Here is an 18,343-nt window from a genome sequence, read left to right as displayed (position 1 = left end):
ACATCCTTCCATATTTCACCCATGTTTTTCTCCATATATTCCACTTTTTAAAACCCCTAAAATAATCAAAGGAGTATGTTGTCACCACAGACCAAAACAAGCACCATTACATCATCTTTAAAAAGAACAACTACCAACTCTGTATGTATGAGAAGGGCAGTGATGGTGCCCCTGTGTTTGGCACTGGTGAGGCTGTACCTCAAGTGCTGTGTTATGTTCTGGGCCCCTCACAACAAGAAAGACATGGAGCTGCTGGAGCAAGTTCAGAGAAAGGCAACCAAGCTGGTGAAGGGTCTGGAGAACAAGTCCTATGAGGAGAGGCTGAGGGAATTGGGAATGTTTTGTTTGGAGAAGAGGAGGCTAAGGGGGGACTCCCTGAAAGGAGGTTGTAGTGAAGTGGGTGCTGGCCTCTTCTCTCAAGTGAACAATGATAGGACTAGAGGAAATGGCCTGAACTTGCACCAGGGGAGGTTTAGACCAGATTTGAGGATGAATTTCTTTACTGAGAGAATAGTCAGGCATTGGAATAGGCTGCCCAGGGAGGTGGTGGAGTCACCATCCCTGGAAATATTTATAAACCATGTACATGAGGCACCTCAGGCCATGCTCTAGTGGGCATGGTGATTTTTTTTTTCTCTGGGCTGATGTTTGGACATGGTGATCTTAGAAGGTTTTTCCAACCATGACAATTCTGTGAAAAAACTTCATGAAGTTCAACAAGGCCAAGTGCAAGGTGCTACCCATATGACAGGACAACCCCAAGCAGAATTACAGGCTGGGTGGAAAATGGATTGAGAACAGCCCTCAGGAGAAGGACTTAAGGGTGTTGGGTGATGAGAAGCTAAACATGAGCTGTCAGTGTGTGCTGGCAGCCCAGAAACCACCCATGTCCTGGGCTGCATCTCCAGCAGTATGGCCAACAGAGTGAGGGAGGGGATTTCCCCCCCCTACTCCACTCTGGTGAGACCCCCCCTGTAGTGCTGGGTCCGGTTCTGGAGCCCCCAACACCAGAAGTATGGAGCTGTTGGAGTGAGTCCAGAGGAGGCCATAAAGAGGATTACAGGGATGGAGCACCTCTGCTAAGGTGCCAGGATTAGAGAGTTGGGGTTGTTCATCCTGTTCATCCTAGAGAAGTCTCCAGGGAGACCTTAGAACACCTTCCAGTGCCTGAAGGGGCTCCAGGAAAGCTGGCGAGGGACTCTGGACAAGGGCATGGAGTGATGGGATGAAGAGGAACAGTTTTAAACTGAAAGAGGGGAGATTTAGATGAGATCTTAGGAAGAAATTCTTAGATGTGAGGATGGTAAGACACTAGCACAGGTTGCCCAGGGAAGTTATGGATGTCCCATCCCTGGAAGGTTTTGCAAGTTGTAACCTAGTATTTTTTTGAGAGTACTATTTTGCTAAGTTCTGTTAGTTGTAACCTGTTGCCTTAGGAGTAATATTATTTTGTGTTTGTTGACAAGCTTTATAATCTTATACAATTTTAAGTAAAGTTGTGTTTTGTATAAGCCTCTTGGGTAATGGTCTTACTCTTAGAGTACCACTCAGAATTCAAGAGGTTAATCTTGCTGAACGGGTTGTTAAAAGAGATTAACTCTAGATGTACCCACCTGGAGGGACATGACAGCTCCTTTGATACCCCGTGGCATATTTGCCACTTTTCAGAGAAGAGCCTAAATAGCCACACACATAGCACCGCAAAATGATTCAGTTTAAGCAACCAACACACAAGGGAAGTAGAATTATGAAACGTCGAGATGTGTTTGTGAAGCAACTGTGTCAGTGCTCAGTGTAAATTATACTTCTGTGACAGTTGCACAACTGGGAGCTCTTCTCTTGTCAGAATTTCCATCTGGATAGAAGGGAACTGCATTCCTTCCAGGATTTTCCATTCAAGTCTCCACTACCAACTGGAAATTAAGCCTGAGTCTCACTGCTTGGTGTTACTGATGAAGATACTGAGTACAAAGATGAGAGGGACTGTGAAGACACATGTAGTCTATCTCTAGGCAATCTGGCAGAAACAGCATAAGGTACTAGAGCTCCTTTACAGTGGTGTCTGTGACCTCCAGCAGAAACAGGAGAACAAAGCATGTCCCAGCCTTGTCTGCCTTCTCAGCTTCAATTAACTGGTCATTTGGCCCTAAAGTAGTGAGGTACAGGCACACTCTGCTTCACCTGTGACAAAGACAGGGGAAAGGCATTCATCCCAGCAGAGGACAGAGGCACCAGTAGCAAGCTGAGAGTTTGGTGCCTGCAAAAAGGATAGGAGAAGCACCCTGGAGTCCTGCATTTTAGGTGAGTATTAGGTAAGACCATCACCCTGGGATGCAGACACTTCACAGCTAGACCTGGAGCATATGAGACCTATTCTCCCCACCAAGTCTCACATGAAGTTCGAGGAAGTTGGAATGCAGAAGGCAGCAGGGAATTTGGGGAAAAGTTGAGCATCTCCTATAGCAAGCAGGATGACAGCAGATGCTAGCACAATGTGCGCTATCAGCAAGTTATCTTGCTTCATGGAAAGCTTTTAGCTTGCATTAGACACATCCAAGATGCACTCTTTAACCATGGAGGAAAAAAAACAGTTTATTTGTTCCATTGGCTTGTTAGAGGAGATGACCAACCAGAACAGCTAAAATGGGAAAAGTTTCCACAACCTGGGACAAAAAAGGTCTTGGGTTTCAGGCAGTTTATGAAGAACCCATGAGATACCACAGCAGCATATTAAGGAACCTTGTCTCATCTGGAAAATACATAGATTTAGTTCATTTTGAATGACAAGAACACTCATGTCCCTAGCCTCCATTTCCTCTCAGCATCTCTACAGGACCTCAATGTAACGTCACCCTGCAATAGCCATATTGCAGAACAGCCTAAGCAAACTCCAGTTGTGCAATCTGATATCTGAGACAGAGAAGGAACAGAAGACCAATTTTTGCTCCTGGCACTGGTAAAAACTACAATTGAAATATAAGCGCACTTTTGAGAACTCCTGCACTTTTGCAGTTTGGGCAATACCCCTGGGGAATCCATACCTGGGCTTTAATGAGTACAGCTTAAAATTACCATATTGCTCTATGTATAAGCAGTGTCTTTAGACTTGTACTTTTAAAAGATAAGATCAATCAAGGCCAGGGCCAGGCCCTGCAGATAAAAGTAGTGGCTTATCTCTTATAAATATCTTCAATTACAAGTAGTTCTCACTCCAGGTAATGTAACTGACATGAAGTATCTGCACACACACAGCCCCTAAACTTTCATAGAAAGCCCAGGAGCAACCACTCTATAAGCAAGGAATCCTACCTGAAAGCAAAGTAGGGGAGGGGGCACAATGGCCAAGATATCCTAAATGTGGGGGAAAAGTAATCTGGAGCAAATACAATTAAAAAAGGGATTTAAAAAAAACTTTCATATAAAGAATCAAGGAGTTTAAAGCAAAAAAAATGGTTCAAAAAGATGTACAAGGAGATTTTGGAGACCAAAATAAAACTGCGAAAAATAACTCGCATTTAAATCAGAAATCCATAGCATCACACAATTTTGCTGTTAAGAAAAGGGAAGGAAAAGTGGAAATCTGTCTGAAGACCAACATTTATAAAGATTATCATTAGCTCCAGAGACCAGCATAATTCCCATGAAGTCCTGATGGAAGGGGGCCTCCTGCCACAAAGAGTTTCGTTCCAGATGAGTCATAGCAGTGGGTGTAAACAGCATTTGCGAAAAAATTTATGTCAGAAAAATAATTCCTCCAGGTTTCATCATGATTCTGTTAAAGGAAAGTTTAGATTGTTATTGTTGCCAGACAAACCCAAAGCCTTGTTGCATGAAAGCAGAAGGCAGCTTTCAGAGCCTAAAAAGGGATTTTTTCTGTTAATACTTCCCTAAATCAACTTGAAGATACCAAAGTTATCCTGAAGATTTTTCTGAGGACATTTGGGCCAAACATTGGAGGGAAGAAGGTGAAGGGTAGGGGAAGTTATCAAGTTTCATTAGTTTTTAAAGTCACATCACAATGATACAAAAGATAATAAAGAGAGGTTAGACAAAACCATTAATTGCTTTATGATAGCATTACAGGAAACTGAGCTCAAGTGCTTGTCATGGCATTACCTCAGGAAGCCAGTGTTTCTAAAATTGCACACAAATTAAATCAAATCTCTCTTACTTTGAATACCATGTCAGAGTAACATGTTTTAAAAGGAAAACAATGTATTTTGTGTTAAAGGTTCTGAAAACTAGAAATTATATTACATTTTAAAATATAAAGATATAAAATCTAGTTCATTTATGAATCAGTGCATAAGAACAGTAGTCAGCATGCCTTACACCAGCCATTTAATACCCTTTCATAAAGCTTTTGTAGAAAGCAATTCTGCAGTACTTCTTGCTTTTCATTACAGTTATCAGTTACATGATCACTGTTGTACCGGGACCCATTTCATACAATAGCTCCCATGACTACAAAAAGAACCAGTTTGAACCCTGTGGTGCTCCTGTGTAAAGGGTCTCCAACAGCTACAAGCTACTCACCAGCCAGCCTTTCCCAGTAGTCAACTTCAAAATTTCACTTCCTCCTAATTTCTGCTTCTGTCCATAGCAGGCACGTGGAGGCTTTTCCTCCAGGAACCTCTGGGCTCTGATATCATAAAACAGTAAGGAGCCTTGCCCTGTTCCCACTGTGATGATGTGCTCATAGAAACTCACTGATCGAATACCTGTCAAACAGAGAAGGGACATACAATGCAGTAAGGAAGATGGATGCTTTGGCTCTGCAGTGTTGCTGCTTGATGTCTAATATTTTCTTTAAGAGAAACTACCTACTAGTATTCTCCACAACACACAAATTTCTCCACTGCTATGGAGCAGTGCAGATAAATCCCACTGAGACTATTGAAACAGAAGTTTCAATTACATATACTACACTTCCCTTCTCCTCTGAGGTCATCAGCTACACTGATAGTGGTGCATATTAAGAAGCTTGATTCTTAGCAGGCCCCATCTCTGCTAGATAAGCAAAGATAATAAGCCATTTAGGATCAAGAGCAGCTTTGCTCTGTCTGCCACAAGCCTCTAGGTGAATACACCATGAGTAAGTACATGGCAGCAGACAGAGGAAAGAACATCACATTGGTTTCCTCCATGAGTTCACACTCTATCTAGCTACCTGCCAAGCTGCAATAAGTGACTATGTGAGAAAAATGACTGTCCCAGCTGCCACCAAGTGCATTTTGCTGATCAACAAGCTAGTTGTAGGCAAGTATAATCATAACAATCACTAGTCACTTAGCTGCTTAGATTTGGCCCTTAAATAATTGTGAAGCTATCCCTGCACAAATATTCTCTCACAAGCACATCTTATTCTTTCTAGCTGGCACTTTTAGCACTTCATGCAGCAATGAAAACAGACTAAGAATCCAATAACCACCTTATTACATCAGTACATGGGAAGCTACAAGTTTCCAGTCCAAACAACACATTCTAGCACAATTTAGTTATGTCATTAGATTGAGTAAAAGGAGTACATTTTGTTAGCACAAAATCTAAATCTGAAGCTTCAGCTAAACAAGGATCCTTTAGAAGTAGTCTTGGAAGATAATGTATGTAGGAATTTGCAAGATGTCTTGTCATTTCATCTCTATTGTGCAAAAGGTTTGTTCTGTGTAAGTATTCTACCCCGAATGACTCATATGCAGATTAAACCTTGCCACTTCTATGCTTTTCCTTCCTGCACAACATGACGCCAGGTTATAAACTCTAAAGTATTGCTGAATTACAGCCTAAACAAGCATTCAAATAGGGGAAAAGAGTGAGTTATGCTAGCTACATCCACATGCCAACTGCTGCCACCATACCAAGTGAGACTTAACGTCACAAAACTTGTAACACACTGGAATATACCCAGCAGTACATGTGACAGCAGACATCTAAGAGGTGTAGATGCAGCCAAGGTGTTTGCCCTTCTCCTTTGTACAGTCCTAACTAGAAACACATCCTCATCCTTTTGCCTCTACAACCTGATATTATATCCACAGCCACCACCATCTGTGACTCACACTTAGAACAGGCAAGGCCACATTGTCATGCTCCAGATGTGAGGTGAAGTCTTGGCTGCAGGCTTAATTGATGGGAAACCACTATGCATGTCTCACACTCATTGAAGTAGATTTACCAGATTCGTATAAGAATCTCCATTTGCATTCAGAGAACTAAAAATGCATGTAAGTTGGAGATATCCCCCCTCATTACAAGGGCATGATGAATGCATGCAGAAAACTTTAATTCCTCTTCAATCAGCAAGAGCAGTTGCTTGGATAAGAAGAGAAAAGCACAAGAGGGGATCACCTCTTATTTTTTGCTCCACAAGTGTAACCAGAACATACACTTAACAGAAACAGGTAATGGAGTATGAAAGCAGATGGCATATACATTTCAATGCAATTAATTAATAAAAAGCTAAAAAATGAAAAAAAAAATAGTTGAAGGAATGTGATGTACCATTGCTAAGAGGAACTGTTTAGAACAGGCTTTCAAGAACAGCACTTCATATTGGCTCCTAAGGGGCTGAAGTACCTCAGATTAATAATTCTCACAGAACAAAAAGCACAAACTGAGTCTAGAACTGATCACAGTAAGCTCTCCTACATTCCCAGCACTCTACCACCTGGACTATTTGGGTCAGCAAATTGAGCAGGGAGGCTCTATGTATCCCAGGAGGAAATGAAGATGCAATAGCATGTCGTACACAGAGTAGACAGAGTCCATGTTGCACAAGCTCTGTCCACATTAACATTGATACCTCCAGGGTATAAAGTCAAGGGCACAGGACGTACTGCATGCCAGCCAAGCAGAAAGCAGTTGCTCTTGCAGATCAAGAACTGGAGTCCAGAGGCTGCACATCCCTGTACAGCTGCTAAGAAAAGCAGCACTTAAAAGATGCACTAGGAAACATTATCTACCTTCTCATGCAAAGCAGACACAGTTACACTATGCCATGGCTTAGCAGCTTGGGTGGACCAAAAAACAAAGGACAGAAATACTATTACCCCCCCTTTCTCATATTATAGAAACTTCTCCTGTATCTGAAAGAAGCAGAGCCTGACATTTTTGTGGACAGCACTGTTCAAACTCCAGTAACCACATAAATAAAACTTTCCTAATCCTTGCCAACATGCATTCTCTTTTGATAGCTTTCCCAATGAAGAGATGGATGCTAGAGCCAAGCTAAATAAGAACTGCAACTTATTAGTTTGGGATTAATATGGTTTAAAATGGGCATCACAGAACAGTGCCTTCTCGTGTTTGAAAATAATGAGTATGGAAAGAACCTTATGGGACCATGCACCCTGCAAGCCCTCACACTTGGCCCTGGTATAAGGTTCAATTTGACTTACTGAATCCACACTCAATGTGCAAGCTTTTAAGCAAGCATTCACTCAAAGTACAAACTCCAAATATGACAGCACACAGCAAACAACATGCATTTTTCTGTTTTCGGAGAAAAATGCAAGAATACATATAATTAACAGGGGTACAAAGACTGGATTTGCTTTGAGATGAAGTAAAACAGAATAAGACAGTAAAAAATAAGTATAAGTAAAATGCCCACTTTTAAAAATTCAGTAATATTTGGATGGTGTACAATTTAGTTCTTTATCATAAAAGCACTAATGTCTACCATTAGATTTCAGAGTTGCTTTTAAGTTTGGTTTGTTGGTTGTTCAAGGAATATTGTCATAAAAGCAAAACCTATATATACTATTAATGATTTAGTCCATTACATGAAAAACCCTTCCTATTTATTGAAAGCTTATCTTACTGCAGTCTTAATAGTTACTTCTGCAAGCAAACCACTTGAAGCACCCTTTAACAAATTTCTTACCACTGCCTCGTTCTTTGGAACAGACGGATTTAACATTGTAAGAAGGCTGCCTGGGATCCAGAAATGAGACATGTGCCTGTGATCCTACTGCATACACTGACCACTCCTGACCGTAAGCCAAACACACATTTTCCCTGCAGTATGGCAACTTTGTGGAAAGTAACTGGAAACAGAGGAAAGACAAATCAACACTTTATGAGAAAGGAGCAAAATGTTAATAGAATAATTCTGTAAGCTATGTTCAAGGAATTTACATTGAAAAAAACAATACACAGCTAAAAAATAAGTTTGACACAACAACAGAAGTGAAAAACAACCACCTGACCCAGAGAAAAAATACATGAAGGAGATTGAAAGACTTATTTGAACCAGAGATGATAAAGGCTGAAGCCAAGTATTATGCAAAGAACAATGGACATTTTGGTAAATTGTTCTACGTCTTTCTAAGCTGCTGTTATTTCTTCAGCAGCTGTACACAGACATAATCTCTCAGCTGAAAAAGCTAACCTCATACACTAGTGTAGATATTTCTGGGTTTGATTTGCAATTCCACTTAAATAAGTGCAACTTCCTTTATAAACACTGCTAATATCAACTATCCATCATACTCTATGGAATGGTTCATTCAGCTCACTCAGAACTGGCAGAAAGTTAAGAGTACCTCCCATCTTCCAAAATAAGGGGAGTTTCTCCCCAAGTTCTAATTTTTAGGACATTTCATATTACATAAAGCTTTTAAGTGTTTCATAAACACTGTTGCTCTTTCTTCAGGCATTTAAAGGAGATGAAGAACAGTGAATAGCTTTAACTGCTAGGCAATTTTTGAAATTTTTCATCAACAAAAAGAAAAGAACCTTTGATAGTGCATGTTCTGCTTTCCAAAGATGAAAATACCCATCTAGGGACACAGCTCCCAGTTCCTGTTAAAAAGGAGTAAGAGAGTTAGTTTCTGTATTACAGATGTCCTTACAAACTCACACTCTACTAGGCAGGCTGCATACTCCAGATTGAACTCATCCATAATTTTGTACATGATTATCAAGATAATTTTTCATTTTGTATTGATCTTGATAGAACACAATATAGCACAAAGGTGCCAGGTAGAATAAGAATTAATAAAACAGTAAATAACCAAAAATAACTTTCAAAAGCATAGATTTTGTAAGACAATGAAATTATGAATTATTAGACAGTACAAGCTGGGGTTGGCAATTCTCTACAGCAGCTCCCACACTGATTCTGACACTGAAGTAAACATTTCTACCAAGGCACTATGCTACTGGAAAATCTACACAAAGTCTCCATCACAGAGGAATAATTAACAGCTATAGTGAAAAATAAAGCCTGAAGGAGCACCATGCTTCTGATAGCGCACACGCCTTTGCTTCAGACATTCTCTGTTGAGGGAAGAAAGAAAAGTAGTGGGGGATGAATTGCTACACTCACTTATCCCAGTAAAATTCTCTAGAATAACAGATCAGCATGGGGGAGTTTAACATTTACTGTTTGTTAAACACCAACAAAATAACACTAAAGCAAGCATCGGCACCTGTCCTGTGTGTCTGTCACCTCACTTGCTGAGCAATCCAGTAACAATTTCGCCATCAAAACAGCAACTGACTAAAAGTTAGCTGGTTTTCATAAAGGGTGAAGGAAAGCAGTAAGAGCACTCAAAAGTGGGATTCAAGCTGCAAGATGTGTTTTGGTGCTTTATATGCTTCTTGTAAACATTCTCCATCTGCCCTCTTTAGGGTGCAAGTCTAAAATCAAAACCATAGGAAAACTGTTCCTTCTGGAAAGATTTTTTTTCTTATGGACTTCTCCAAGCACTTGGGCAGAAACAGACATAGCAGACAAAGAGACCACCTCATATGAGAAAAATGCAAAAGGATCAGGGGAAAAAAAATTAGGTTGCTTCTACAGTATATTTGATTTACATTGCTTTTTCCATTTTCTAATACATATGGACAGCTTTAGGACTTCTCAACTGTCTTGCTTATCTTACTGACCTTGTTCTTATTGTTGAAAGCCAATGCTCGTACTTTGCAGTTGTCAGGATTAGTGTTCTCCTTGGGGATATCCTTCAGAGCCCTGTGTGTTATGTGGGCATAGACAGGAACTTGAGAGAGATTATGTCTGGCATTGCTTTTGGACAATACATCCTCTGTGACTTCCCAGAGACCCATTGAACCATCTCGGGAACCTGAACAAATAGTCCATAACAGCATTTTATATATATATATATATATATCTATCTATATCAATTCCCCTTTTTAAAAAAGGAACTGCAATGAACAATAGAGTATGAAAGTAAGGATACTATTACTATTAATTTAATCTAACTGAAGACACTGCTGGTGCCCACATATTAATTATTATTAACAAAAAACATGATTTTACTGAGCTGTAAATTTCATGACATTATGAACTCACTGTCAACTGGTTTGTCTACATGGTTTCCAAGCAGTTAGATCACCCCATCTGTTTTCAAATTGATTAGGGATGCATCAAAAACCACAATCCTGTACAACAATCACCATTAGAGATATGCACGTAGAATAAACTCAGAGGCCTACATGCTGAGCCTGGCTTATCAAGATGAGATTGACAGAGCCTGTTAAGCCAATACAAATGAAAATTCAGTTGGGTTTACACCAATTTTGGACCATTTGATTTCTGCCAGTATGCTTATGGATATGTACACACACTTGAGAACTGAACAGAAACAGATATTTCAAACCACAATCTGTACCAATTTGTATCAAATCTGTTTTTAAAATTATTTTTATAAACCCATGCAACCTCTTGTTTTAAGAATGCAACATAGGAACAGTGGTCAAACAAACAAGAAATTTTATTTTTCTACTAAATTTGAAGGTATTCATCCAAAATGTGAATCAATAAGAATAACAATGCTGGATGAAGAAAGCTGAATGTCTTTGGCTCATAGATCAACACACACTTAATACAAGGTCCTATACCCATCCCCTTCTGATGTTTAGACAACTAATTTCCATCAAGTAAGCTCTGACAGATTTGATATGTACCTCAATTTCTTCCCCACACAATCATAGAATCATTTTGGTTGGAAAACACCCTTAAGATCATGAAGTCCAAGTGTTCACCCAATACTGCCAAGGCCACCACTAAGCCATGTCCCCAAGCACCAAATCTAAACATCTTCTAGATCCCTCTAGGGATGGGAACTCCACTGCTGCCATGGGCAGCCTGAGCCAGGGCCTGACAACCCTTGCAGGGAAGAAATTGTTCCTAAATCCAATCTAAACTTCCCGTGGCACAACTTGAGGCCATTTCCTCTTGTTCTATCACTTGTTCCTTGGAAGAAGAGACCAACAGCCACCCTGGCTCCAACCTCCTCTCAGGCAGTTGTAGAGAACAATAAGGTCTCCATCACTATCCTCTTCTCCAAACTAAACAATCCCAATTCCCTCAGATGCATCTCATAAGACTTGTGCTCCAGACCCTTCCCCAGCTCTGTTGCCCTTCTCTGGACACACTCCAACCCCTCCATGTCCTTCTTGTCCTGAGGGGCCCGCAATTGACCCCAGGATTCAAGGTGTGGCCTCACCATTGCCAAGTACAGGGGGACAATCACTTCTCCTGCTGCCCACACCAGTGCTGATACAAGACAGGATGCTGGTGGCCTTCTTAGCCACTTGGGCACACTCTGGCTCATATTCAGCCACTGTCAACCAGCAGCTTTTCAGCCACTCTGCCCAAGTATGGAGCATTGCCTGGGGTTGTTGTGACCCAAGTACAGGACCCAGCACTTGGCCTTGTTGAACTTTATGCAATTGGCCTCAGCCCCTCAATCCAGCCTGTCCAGGACCCTCTGCAGAGCCTTCCTACCCTCAGGCAGATCAAATCTCTCACACAACTTGGTGTCATGTGTAAACATGCTAAGGAAGCACTTGATCTCCTCATCTAGACCATTGATAAAGACATTAAACAGAACTGGCCCCAACACTGAGCCCTGGGGAACACCACTAGTGACCAGCCACCATCTGGATTTAACTCCTTTCACCACAACTCTTTGGGCTCAGCCAGACAGCCAGTTTTTTTACCCACAGTGAAGCATACATCAGTCCAAGTCATGAGCAACCAGTTTCTCCAGAATGATGTGGGAAACATTGTCAAAGGCTTTACTAAAGTCTAGGTATACAACATCCACAGCCTTTCCCTTATCCACTAAATGGGTCACCTTGTCATGGCAGAACATCAGCTTAGTCAAGACAGACCTGCCTTTGATAAACCCATGCTGACTGGGCCTGATCACCTGGTTATCCCTCATGTGCTGCATAATGACATCCAAGATGATCTGCTCCATAATCTTCCCTGGCACCGAGGTCAGGCTGAGAGGCCTGTAGTTCCCTGGATCCTCCTTTCAGCTCTTTTTTAGATGGGCATCACATTTGCTAACCTCCAGTCAGCTAGGACCACCCCAGTTAGCCAGGACTGCTGGTAAATGATGGAAAGTGGCTTGGTGAACACTTCTACCAGCTCTCTCAACATCCTTGTGTGATCCCATCTGGCCCCACAGACTAGTGTGTGTCTAAATGGTGTAGTAGGTCGCCAACCATTTCGCCTTGGATTATGGGGGCTTCATTCTGCTCCCTGTACCTGTCTTCCCACTAAGGGAGCTAGGTACTCGGAGAACAACTGGTCTTACTGCTAAAGACTGAGGCAAAAAAGGCATTAAGTACCTCAGCCCTTTCCTCATCCTTTGTCACTATGTGTGTCCCCCTGCCCCCCACCCCTGCATACAATAAAGGATGGAGATTCTCCTTAGCCCTCCTTTTGTCACTAATATATTTATAGAAACATTTCTTATTGTCTTTTATGGCAGTAGAGAGATTAAGTTCCAGTTGGGTTTTGGCCCTTCTAATTTTATCCTCAAAACATCTTTATAGTGCCCCTGAGTTGCCTGCCCCTTCTTCCAAAAGCCATAAACTCTCCTTTTTCTCAACCAAAGCTCTTTGTTCAGCCAGGCCTCTCTTCTTCCCCACCGGCTCATCTTTCAGCACAGGGGGATGCCCTGCTCCTGTGCCTTTAAGACTTCCTTTTTGAAGAATGTCCAGCCTTCCTGGACTCCTTTGCCCTTCAGGACTGACTCCCAAGGACTCTGTCAACCAGATTCCTAAACAGCCCCAAGTCTGTCCACCAGAAGTCCAAGGTGAAGTCCAAGAAGACCAAGAATGGTTTAAATAGATAAAGTAGTTCCAAGAGGCTTCAAATACCTTGATAAAGGTGATTCCTATCAAGTGCTGTACATCAATATAAAATTCTGGTAAGAAAAGTTAAAAATTTACCAGAAACAGCCATAGTATCACTGATCCATGCAATTGAAAATATCCAGTCCTTATGTCCATCCTAAAAGAAAAGAGACAGATTTTCTGTGACATTATATTCTTGAGTGGTCTCAAAGCAGACAAGAATGCTTCACTTTTTTTTTTAAAGTACAAACTCAAAACAGGCTTATCTTAAAAACATGCAGATAAGATCCCAGCATCAAGCTGGAGCAGCTTAAGTACCTAACAGTAATTTTAACTTTTTTTGAATTTGAAGTGTCTAAGTAATAGAGAGGAATCAAGAAAAGGAAAAAAAGTTGTCTGACCAAGGATGAATTGATCTCAGTTTTAAAGACTTGGATTTTCCCAAGCAGTATTATTTACTTCTGTAAAGTAGCTACATACTTTTTATAGTAGGGATGTGCATTTGAGGAAATGAAAGTAACCAAAGCATTATGCTTACAATATATGATCTACAGATTATTTTTTCAAGACTATTACTTCAATATTTTTTTCTTTAAGCAGGTGAGAAACCTGTGGGGGAAAAAAGACCATAAGGCTCTAGTTCTGTTTGTAAAGCTGCAGAGTCACAGGAGCAGGCAAATTAATAGCAATTCATACAAATCTACAGAGTCAAGCCTTTCTGCAGCTGGTTATCTGCACAGTCTGACCTGACCTCTGCTGTTCTAGTTAACTAACCTATGAAGTCCTGAATTAAAAAGGAGAAATGAGAGAGAAGAACTTACGGAACACTACTATGCTGATGGCAGCCTTTTTCTTTTTAAGACTGGCTATTTTAAAAAGTCCTCATGATGTTTCAGAAATATAAGCAGTACCAGAGTCTATCAAGACCTAATTCACTGGGTTAGAACTAATACTTAAAACCAAGTTCCACCTCTGGAATAATCATACATAAGATGCACTGGAGAAGCAAAAAATATGAACAACCTGTATCATCTTTTCAGTTTCCCAAAAGAGCTTTTCTCTAAAACTAGTTTCAGAGGTCATCACCACAATTTGATTTTAACAGTTATGATTTTGTTACACTTTCAATGCTTAAAAGTAATCTGAAGTAGACTCAAACAAGAGTGAGGAGAAAGAAATCTGACATAGAACCCTGCAAATCATCTCATGTTTGTGTACTCAATCATATTTAAAATGTAAAAAAAGTCAATCAGGAATGTTTTCAAGCTTTCAGAAATTCACTCGCCACTATAAGACTCCCAAATTTTAACCTTGCTCTGACCTTATGCACTTCAAAGCAGTAATTTTTGTAAGTGACAGAATAAACTTTGCCCAAATGATCTCACTTACATCTCCCACACAGACAGGATCGAGTGTAGGCAGATGATAAATTGCAAGACTGTTGGGGTTGTCTCCACCTGTGGCCAGAAGGGTCCTCGAGGGGTTGAGCTCAATGGCATGAATACCACATCCCTGCTGGTTCATCATGCCAGGTTCACGATCTTTCAGAATAGGAATCTTGGTAATTTGACCAGTCCAGACATCTACTACAAATAACTGGGGAAAAAAAAGGAATTGTAAATCATTATCAAACAGATGAGAAAAAACAAGAAAGCCAAATATCCTTCCAATTTTGAACTGATATTCTTTTAAAGTTGGAATCCACAAATGCTGCAAGTATGGCTGAAACATGCATAAACTCCTTCTTAAAACAAATAAACAAAATTAATTACAGTGAGTTTTATTTAAATCATCCCATTTGGTTTTCACACCTACGGAAAAGAGCAATTTGTCATGGGAGGCTTCCCATTTAACAAAATCCTTGAATCTAAAACTCTTTTCTCTATTCAATGCCATGACAAAATAATATAGTTTTCCAGTTTCCTTGTAAAACAGTGAGAAATAGACCCACCTCAAAATAGCCAGTAAGCCCCAGGGGGCTTAGCACAAGTCTCCTGCCTCCCAGATAAGATATTTACCATGAAGTTTTTGCTTTCTCGAACTGACAGTTGATAAATTTATATAAATGCAGTTTATTTTCTGGAGACACACAGAGAATAGTAACTAAATGTCTGGCCTGACCAATCTGGTAGCCTTCTATGATAGAGTTACTACATCAGTAGAAAAGGGAAGAGCTAAAGATGTCATCTAATTGGACTTCTGTAAGGTCTTTGACACAGTTCCCCCCACAATATCCTACACACCAAGATGAAAAGATATGGATTTGATGGGTAGACTGTTTGGTAATTAAGAAATTGGTGGAATGGTTGCATCCAGAGGGTAGTGGTTAATGGCTCAAAGTCGAAATGAAGACCAGCAACAAGTGGTATCCCTCAGGGGTCCATACTGGGACCTATACTGTTTAATATTTTTAACAATGATATAGACAGTGGGATCGAGTGCATCATCAGCAAGTTTGCAGATGACACCAAACTGAGTGGTGCTGTTAATAAGCCAAAGGGACAGCATGTCATCCATAAGGACCCAGACAAACTGCAGAGATGGGGCCAGGTGAAGCTCATTATGTTTTTCTGTATTCACACAGGAAAACAATGCTAACAATAGCCCTCATCCACTGCCCACACAATTTTACTAGCAACATTTAAAATTTGGATGCAAATGCTACGTGGCCAAGAATGTTAAACACAGAAGTGCCTGCCCAGCTTTTAACACAGAGCAGGCCTGCCCTGAGAAAAGAGCTGTTTTTAAGATAGAATTAGTTGTCTAGTTGGCTGTAAGCTAAAACCCTGCTCCAGGAAGCTTACGGTATGTTCAATAACATAACTGGTACTTTTGCTAGATTAGAAGTACATCACAAGATCTTTCACAAGACACCATAGCATCATTCTTTGAATAACTGAATTTTCAAAGTCCTCCTTTGACATTATACATGACAAAGAATCAGAGTTGCCCTTTGTTCCTTAAGTCCTCCAGCTCACAGACTGGGGGGTGGGCTGTGCGTGGGCTGTGTGAAGCTGCTGGAAGCTCCCCCGGTTCCAATGCTGGCCCCGCCTCTGCCCAAGGCTGAGCAGATATGGAAAGCTGGACGCACCTCTGCGAGTAACACATTCAAAAAAGGGAAAACAAAGCTGCAAAAATAAAGACCTGCAGAGAAGAGGAGAGGGGGAGATGAGAGCAATGCCAGAGCAAAGACACCAAGGTCAGTAAGGTGAGTGAGGAAAGAGGGGGAGAAGATTGCCCAAGAAGAGATTTCTCTGCAGCCCATGGAGGAGCACAGTGGAGCAATTCCTGAAGGACCGTGGTGGGGCAGATGTGGACCTGTAGCCTCTGAAGATCACAGTGGGTGGGCAGAGGTTCTCTACTCGACCTGGGAGGGAAACTTGTGACCAATGACATGGAAAAGGCCAAACTGCTTAGTGCTCATTTTGCCTCAGTCTTCATCAATGCCAATTGCTCCCTAAGGGTCCAGCTTCCTGAACTGGATGACCAAGATGGGGAGCAGAATGAAGCCCCATAGTCCGGGAGGAAAGGATCAGTGCCCTGTTGTGCTGCATGGATGTGCACAAGTCTTATGGGACCAGATGGGATCCACCTGAGGGTACTAAAGGAGCTGGCAGAAGTGATCAACAAGCTACTCTCCATTATTTGTCAACATTCCTGGAAAACTGGGGATGTCCCAGTTGATTGGAAACTGGCAAATGTAACACCCATCTACAAGAAGGGCCAAAAGGACAATCCAGGAAAGGTTATGGAGCAGGTCATCTTGAGTACCATCACACGGTACATACAAGATAACAAAGTGATCAGGCCCAGTCAGCATGGGTTTATGAAAGGCAGGTCCTGTCTGACTAACGTGATCTCATTCTACAACAAGATGACTCGCCTAGTGGATGAGGGAAGAGCTGTGGACATTGTCTATCTGGACTTTAGTAAAGCTTTTGACACTGTCTCGCACAGCATTCTTCTTCAGAAACTTATGACACTTGGCTTGGATAAATATACCCTGCATTAGATAAAAAATTGGCTGGATGGTCGGGCTGAAAGAGTAGCCGTGAATGGAACTAAATCTGGCTGGTGCCCGGTCACAAGCAGTGTCCCCCAGGGTTCAGTGCTGGGGCCTCTTCTCTTTAGTATCTTCATTAATGATTTGGATGAGGGGATTGAGTGTGCTCTCAGTAAATTTGCAGATGACACCAAACTAGGTGGCTGTGTCAACCTGCTGGAGGGTAGGGAAGCCTTACAGCGGGACTTAGACAGGTTGGACCAATGGGCCAAGGTTAATTGTATGAGATTTAACAAGGCCAAATGCCAGGTCTTACACCTGGGTCATAACAACCCCATGGTAAGCTACAGACTTGGGGAAGTGTCGTTAGAGAGCTGTAAGTTGGAAAGGGACCTGGGGGTATTGGTTGACAGTTGACTTAATATGAGTCAGCAGTGTGTACAGGTGGCCAAGAGGGCCAATGGCATCCTGGCTTGTATTAGGAACTCAGTGGCCAGCAGGAATAGGGAGGTGATCATCCCTCTGTACGCAGCTCTGGTGAGGATGTACCTTGAATATTGCATTCAGTTCTGGGCACTTCACTGTAAGAAAGACATAGAAGTGCTGGACCATGTCCAGAAAAGGGCAACGAAGCTCATTAAGGGCCTGGAGCACAAGTCCTGTGAGGAGTGGCTGAGGGAGCTGGGGGTGTTTAGTCTGGAGGAGGCTGAGAGGAGACCTTATAGCTCTCTTCAACTACCTCAAGGGAGGCTGGAGCAAGGAGGGAAAAAGCCTCGCCTCCTTAGTGAACTGTGATAGGACCAGAGAGAATGGATGGAAGCTGCACCAGGGGAGGTTTAGGTTAGATGTTAGGAAATATTTTTTCACCAAGAGGGTTGTCAGGCATTGGAATGGCCTGCCCAGGACAGTGGTGGAGTCACCATCCCTGGAGGCATTTAAAAGGCATTTGGACCTGGTCCTTAAGGACATGGTGTAGTAGTTGACTGTGGTGTTAGCGAAAGGTTGGACTGGATGATCTTGGAGGTCTCTTCCACCTGTGACACTCCCTGGCAGCAGCTTTATGTCACAGAATCCCAGAATGTTTTAGAGAGGGACCCTGTGTTGGAGCAGGGAAAGGCTGTGAAGAGCCCTCCCCCTGAGGAGGAAGGAGTGGCAGAAAAAATGTGTGGTGAACTGACCCTAAACCCCCACTGCCCATCCCCCTGTGCTGCTGACAGTGAG

The 18,343-nt window shown here is 41.8% G+C and overlaps 1 protein-coding gene across 1 annotated transcript; it reads right to left on the bottom strand.

The window, feature by feature from the left end:
* Positions 1 to 3,490: 3,490 nt before the first annotated feature.
* Positions 3,491 to 17,734, bottom strand: LOC103533790 (DDB1- and CUL4-associated factor 12). Its single transcript, XM_030468337.1, has 8 exons — positions 17,672 to 17,734; positions 14,509 to 14,715; positions 13,216 to 13,276; positions 9,895 to 10,088; positions 8,740 to 8,805; positions 7,886 to 8,048; positions 4,537 to 4,721; positions 3,491 to 3,772 (listed from the first exon to the last, which is right to left on the bottom strand). Exons 1-8 carry the CDS (start codon positions 17,732 to 17,734, stop codon positions 3,614 to 3,616), a joined length of 1,098 nt encoding a protein of 365 aa, XP_030324197.1. The 3' UTR covers positions 3,491 to 3,613.
* Between the last annotated feature and the right edge of the window lie 609 nt (positions 17,735 to 18,343).

This window comes from Calypte anna, chromosome W (genome assembly GCF_003957555.1).
Source record: "Calypte anna isolate BGI_N300 chromosome W, bCalAnn1_v1.p, whole genome shotgun sequence".
Classification (NCBI taxonomy): Eukaryota; Metazoa; Chordata; class Aves; order Apodiformes; family Trochilidae; genus Calypte; species Calypte anna.
This window is presented reverse-complemented; position numbering and strand designations above follow the sequence as displayed.

Excerpts from the sequence above, each read along its gene's own strand:
- LOC103533790 (XM_030468337.1), bottom strand. The coding sequence starts at position 17,734 with ATGGTCCAGCACTTCTATGTCTTTCTTACAGTGAAGTGCCCAGAACTG. Across the intron at positions 10,089-13,215 it reads TGATACTATGGCTGTTTCTG|GTTCCCGAGATGGTTCAATG; the intron begins GTAAATTTTTAA and ends CTATTTGTTCAG. Across the intron at positions 3,773-4,536 it reads CTACTGGGAAAGGCTGGCTG|AATCATGATGAAACCTGGAG; the intron begins GTGAGTAGCTTG and ends TTCCTTTAACAG.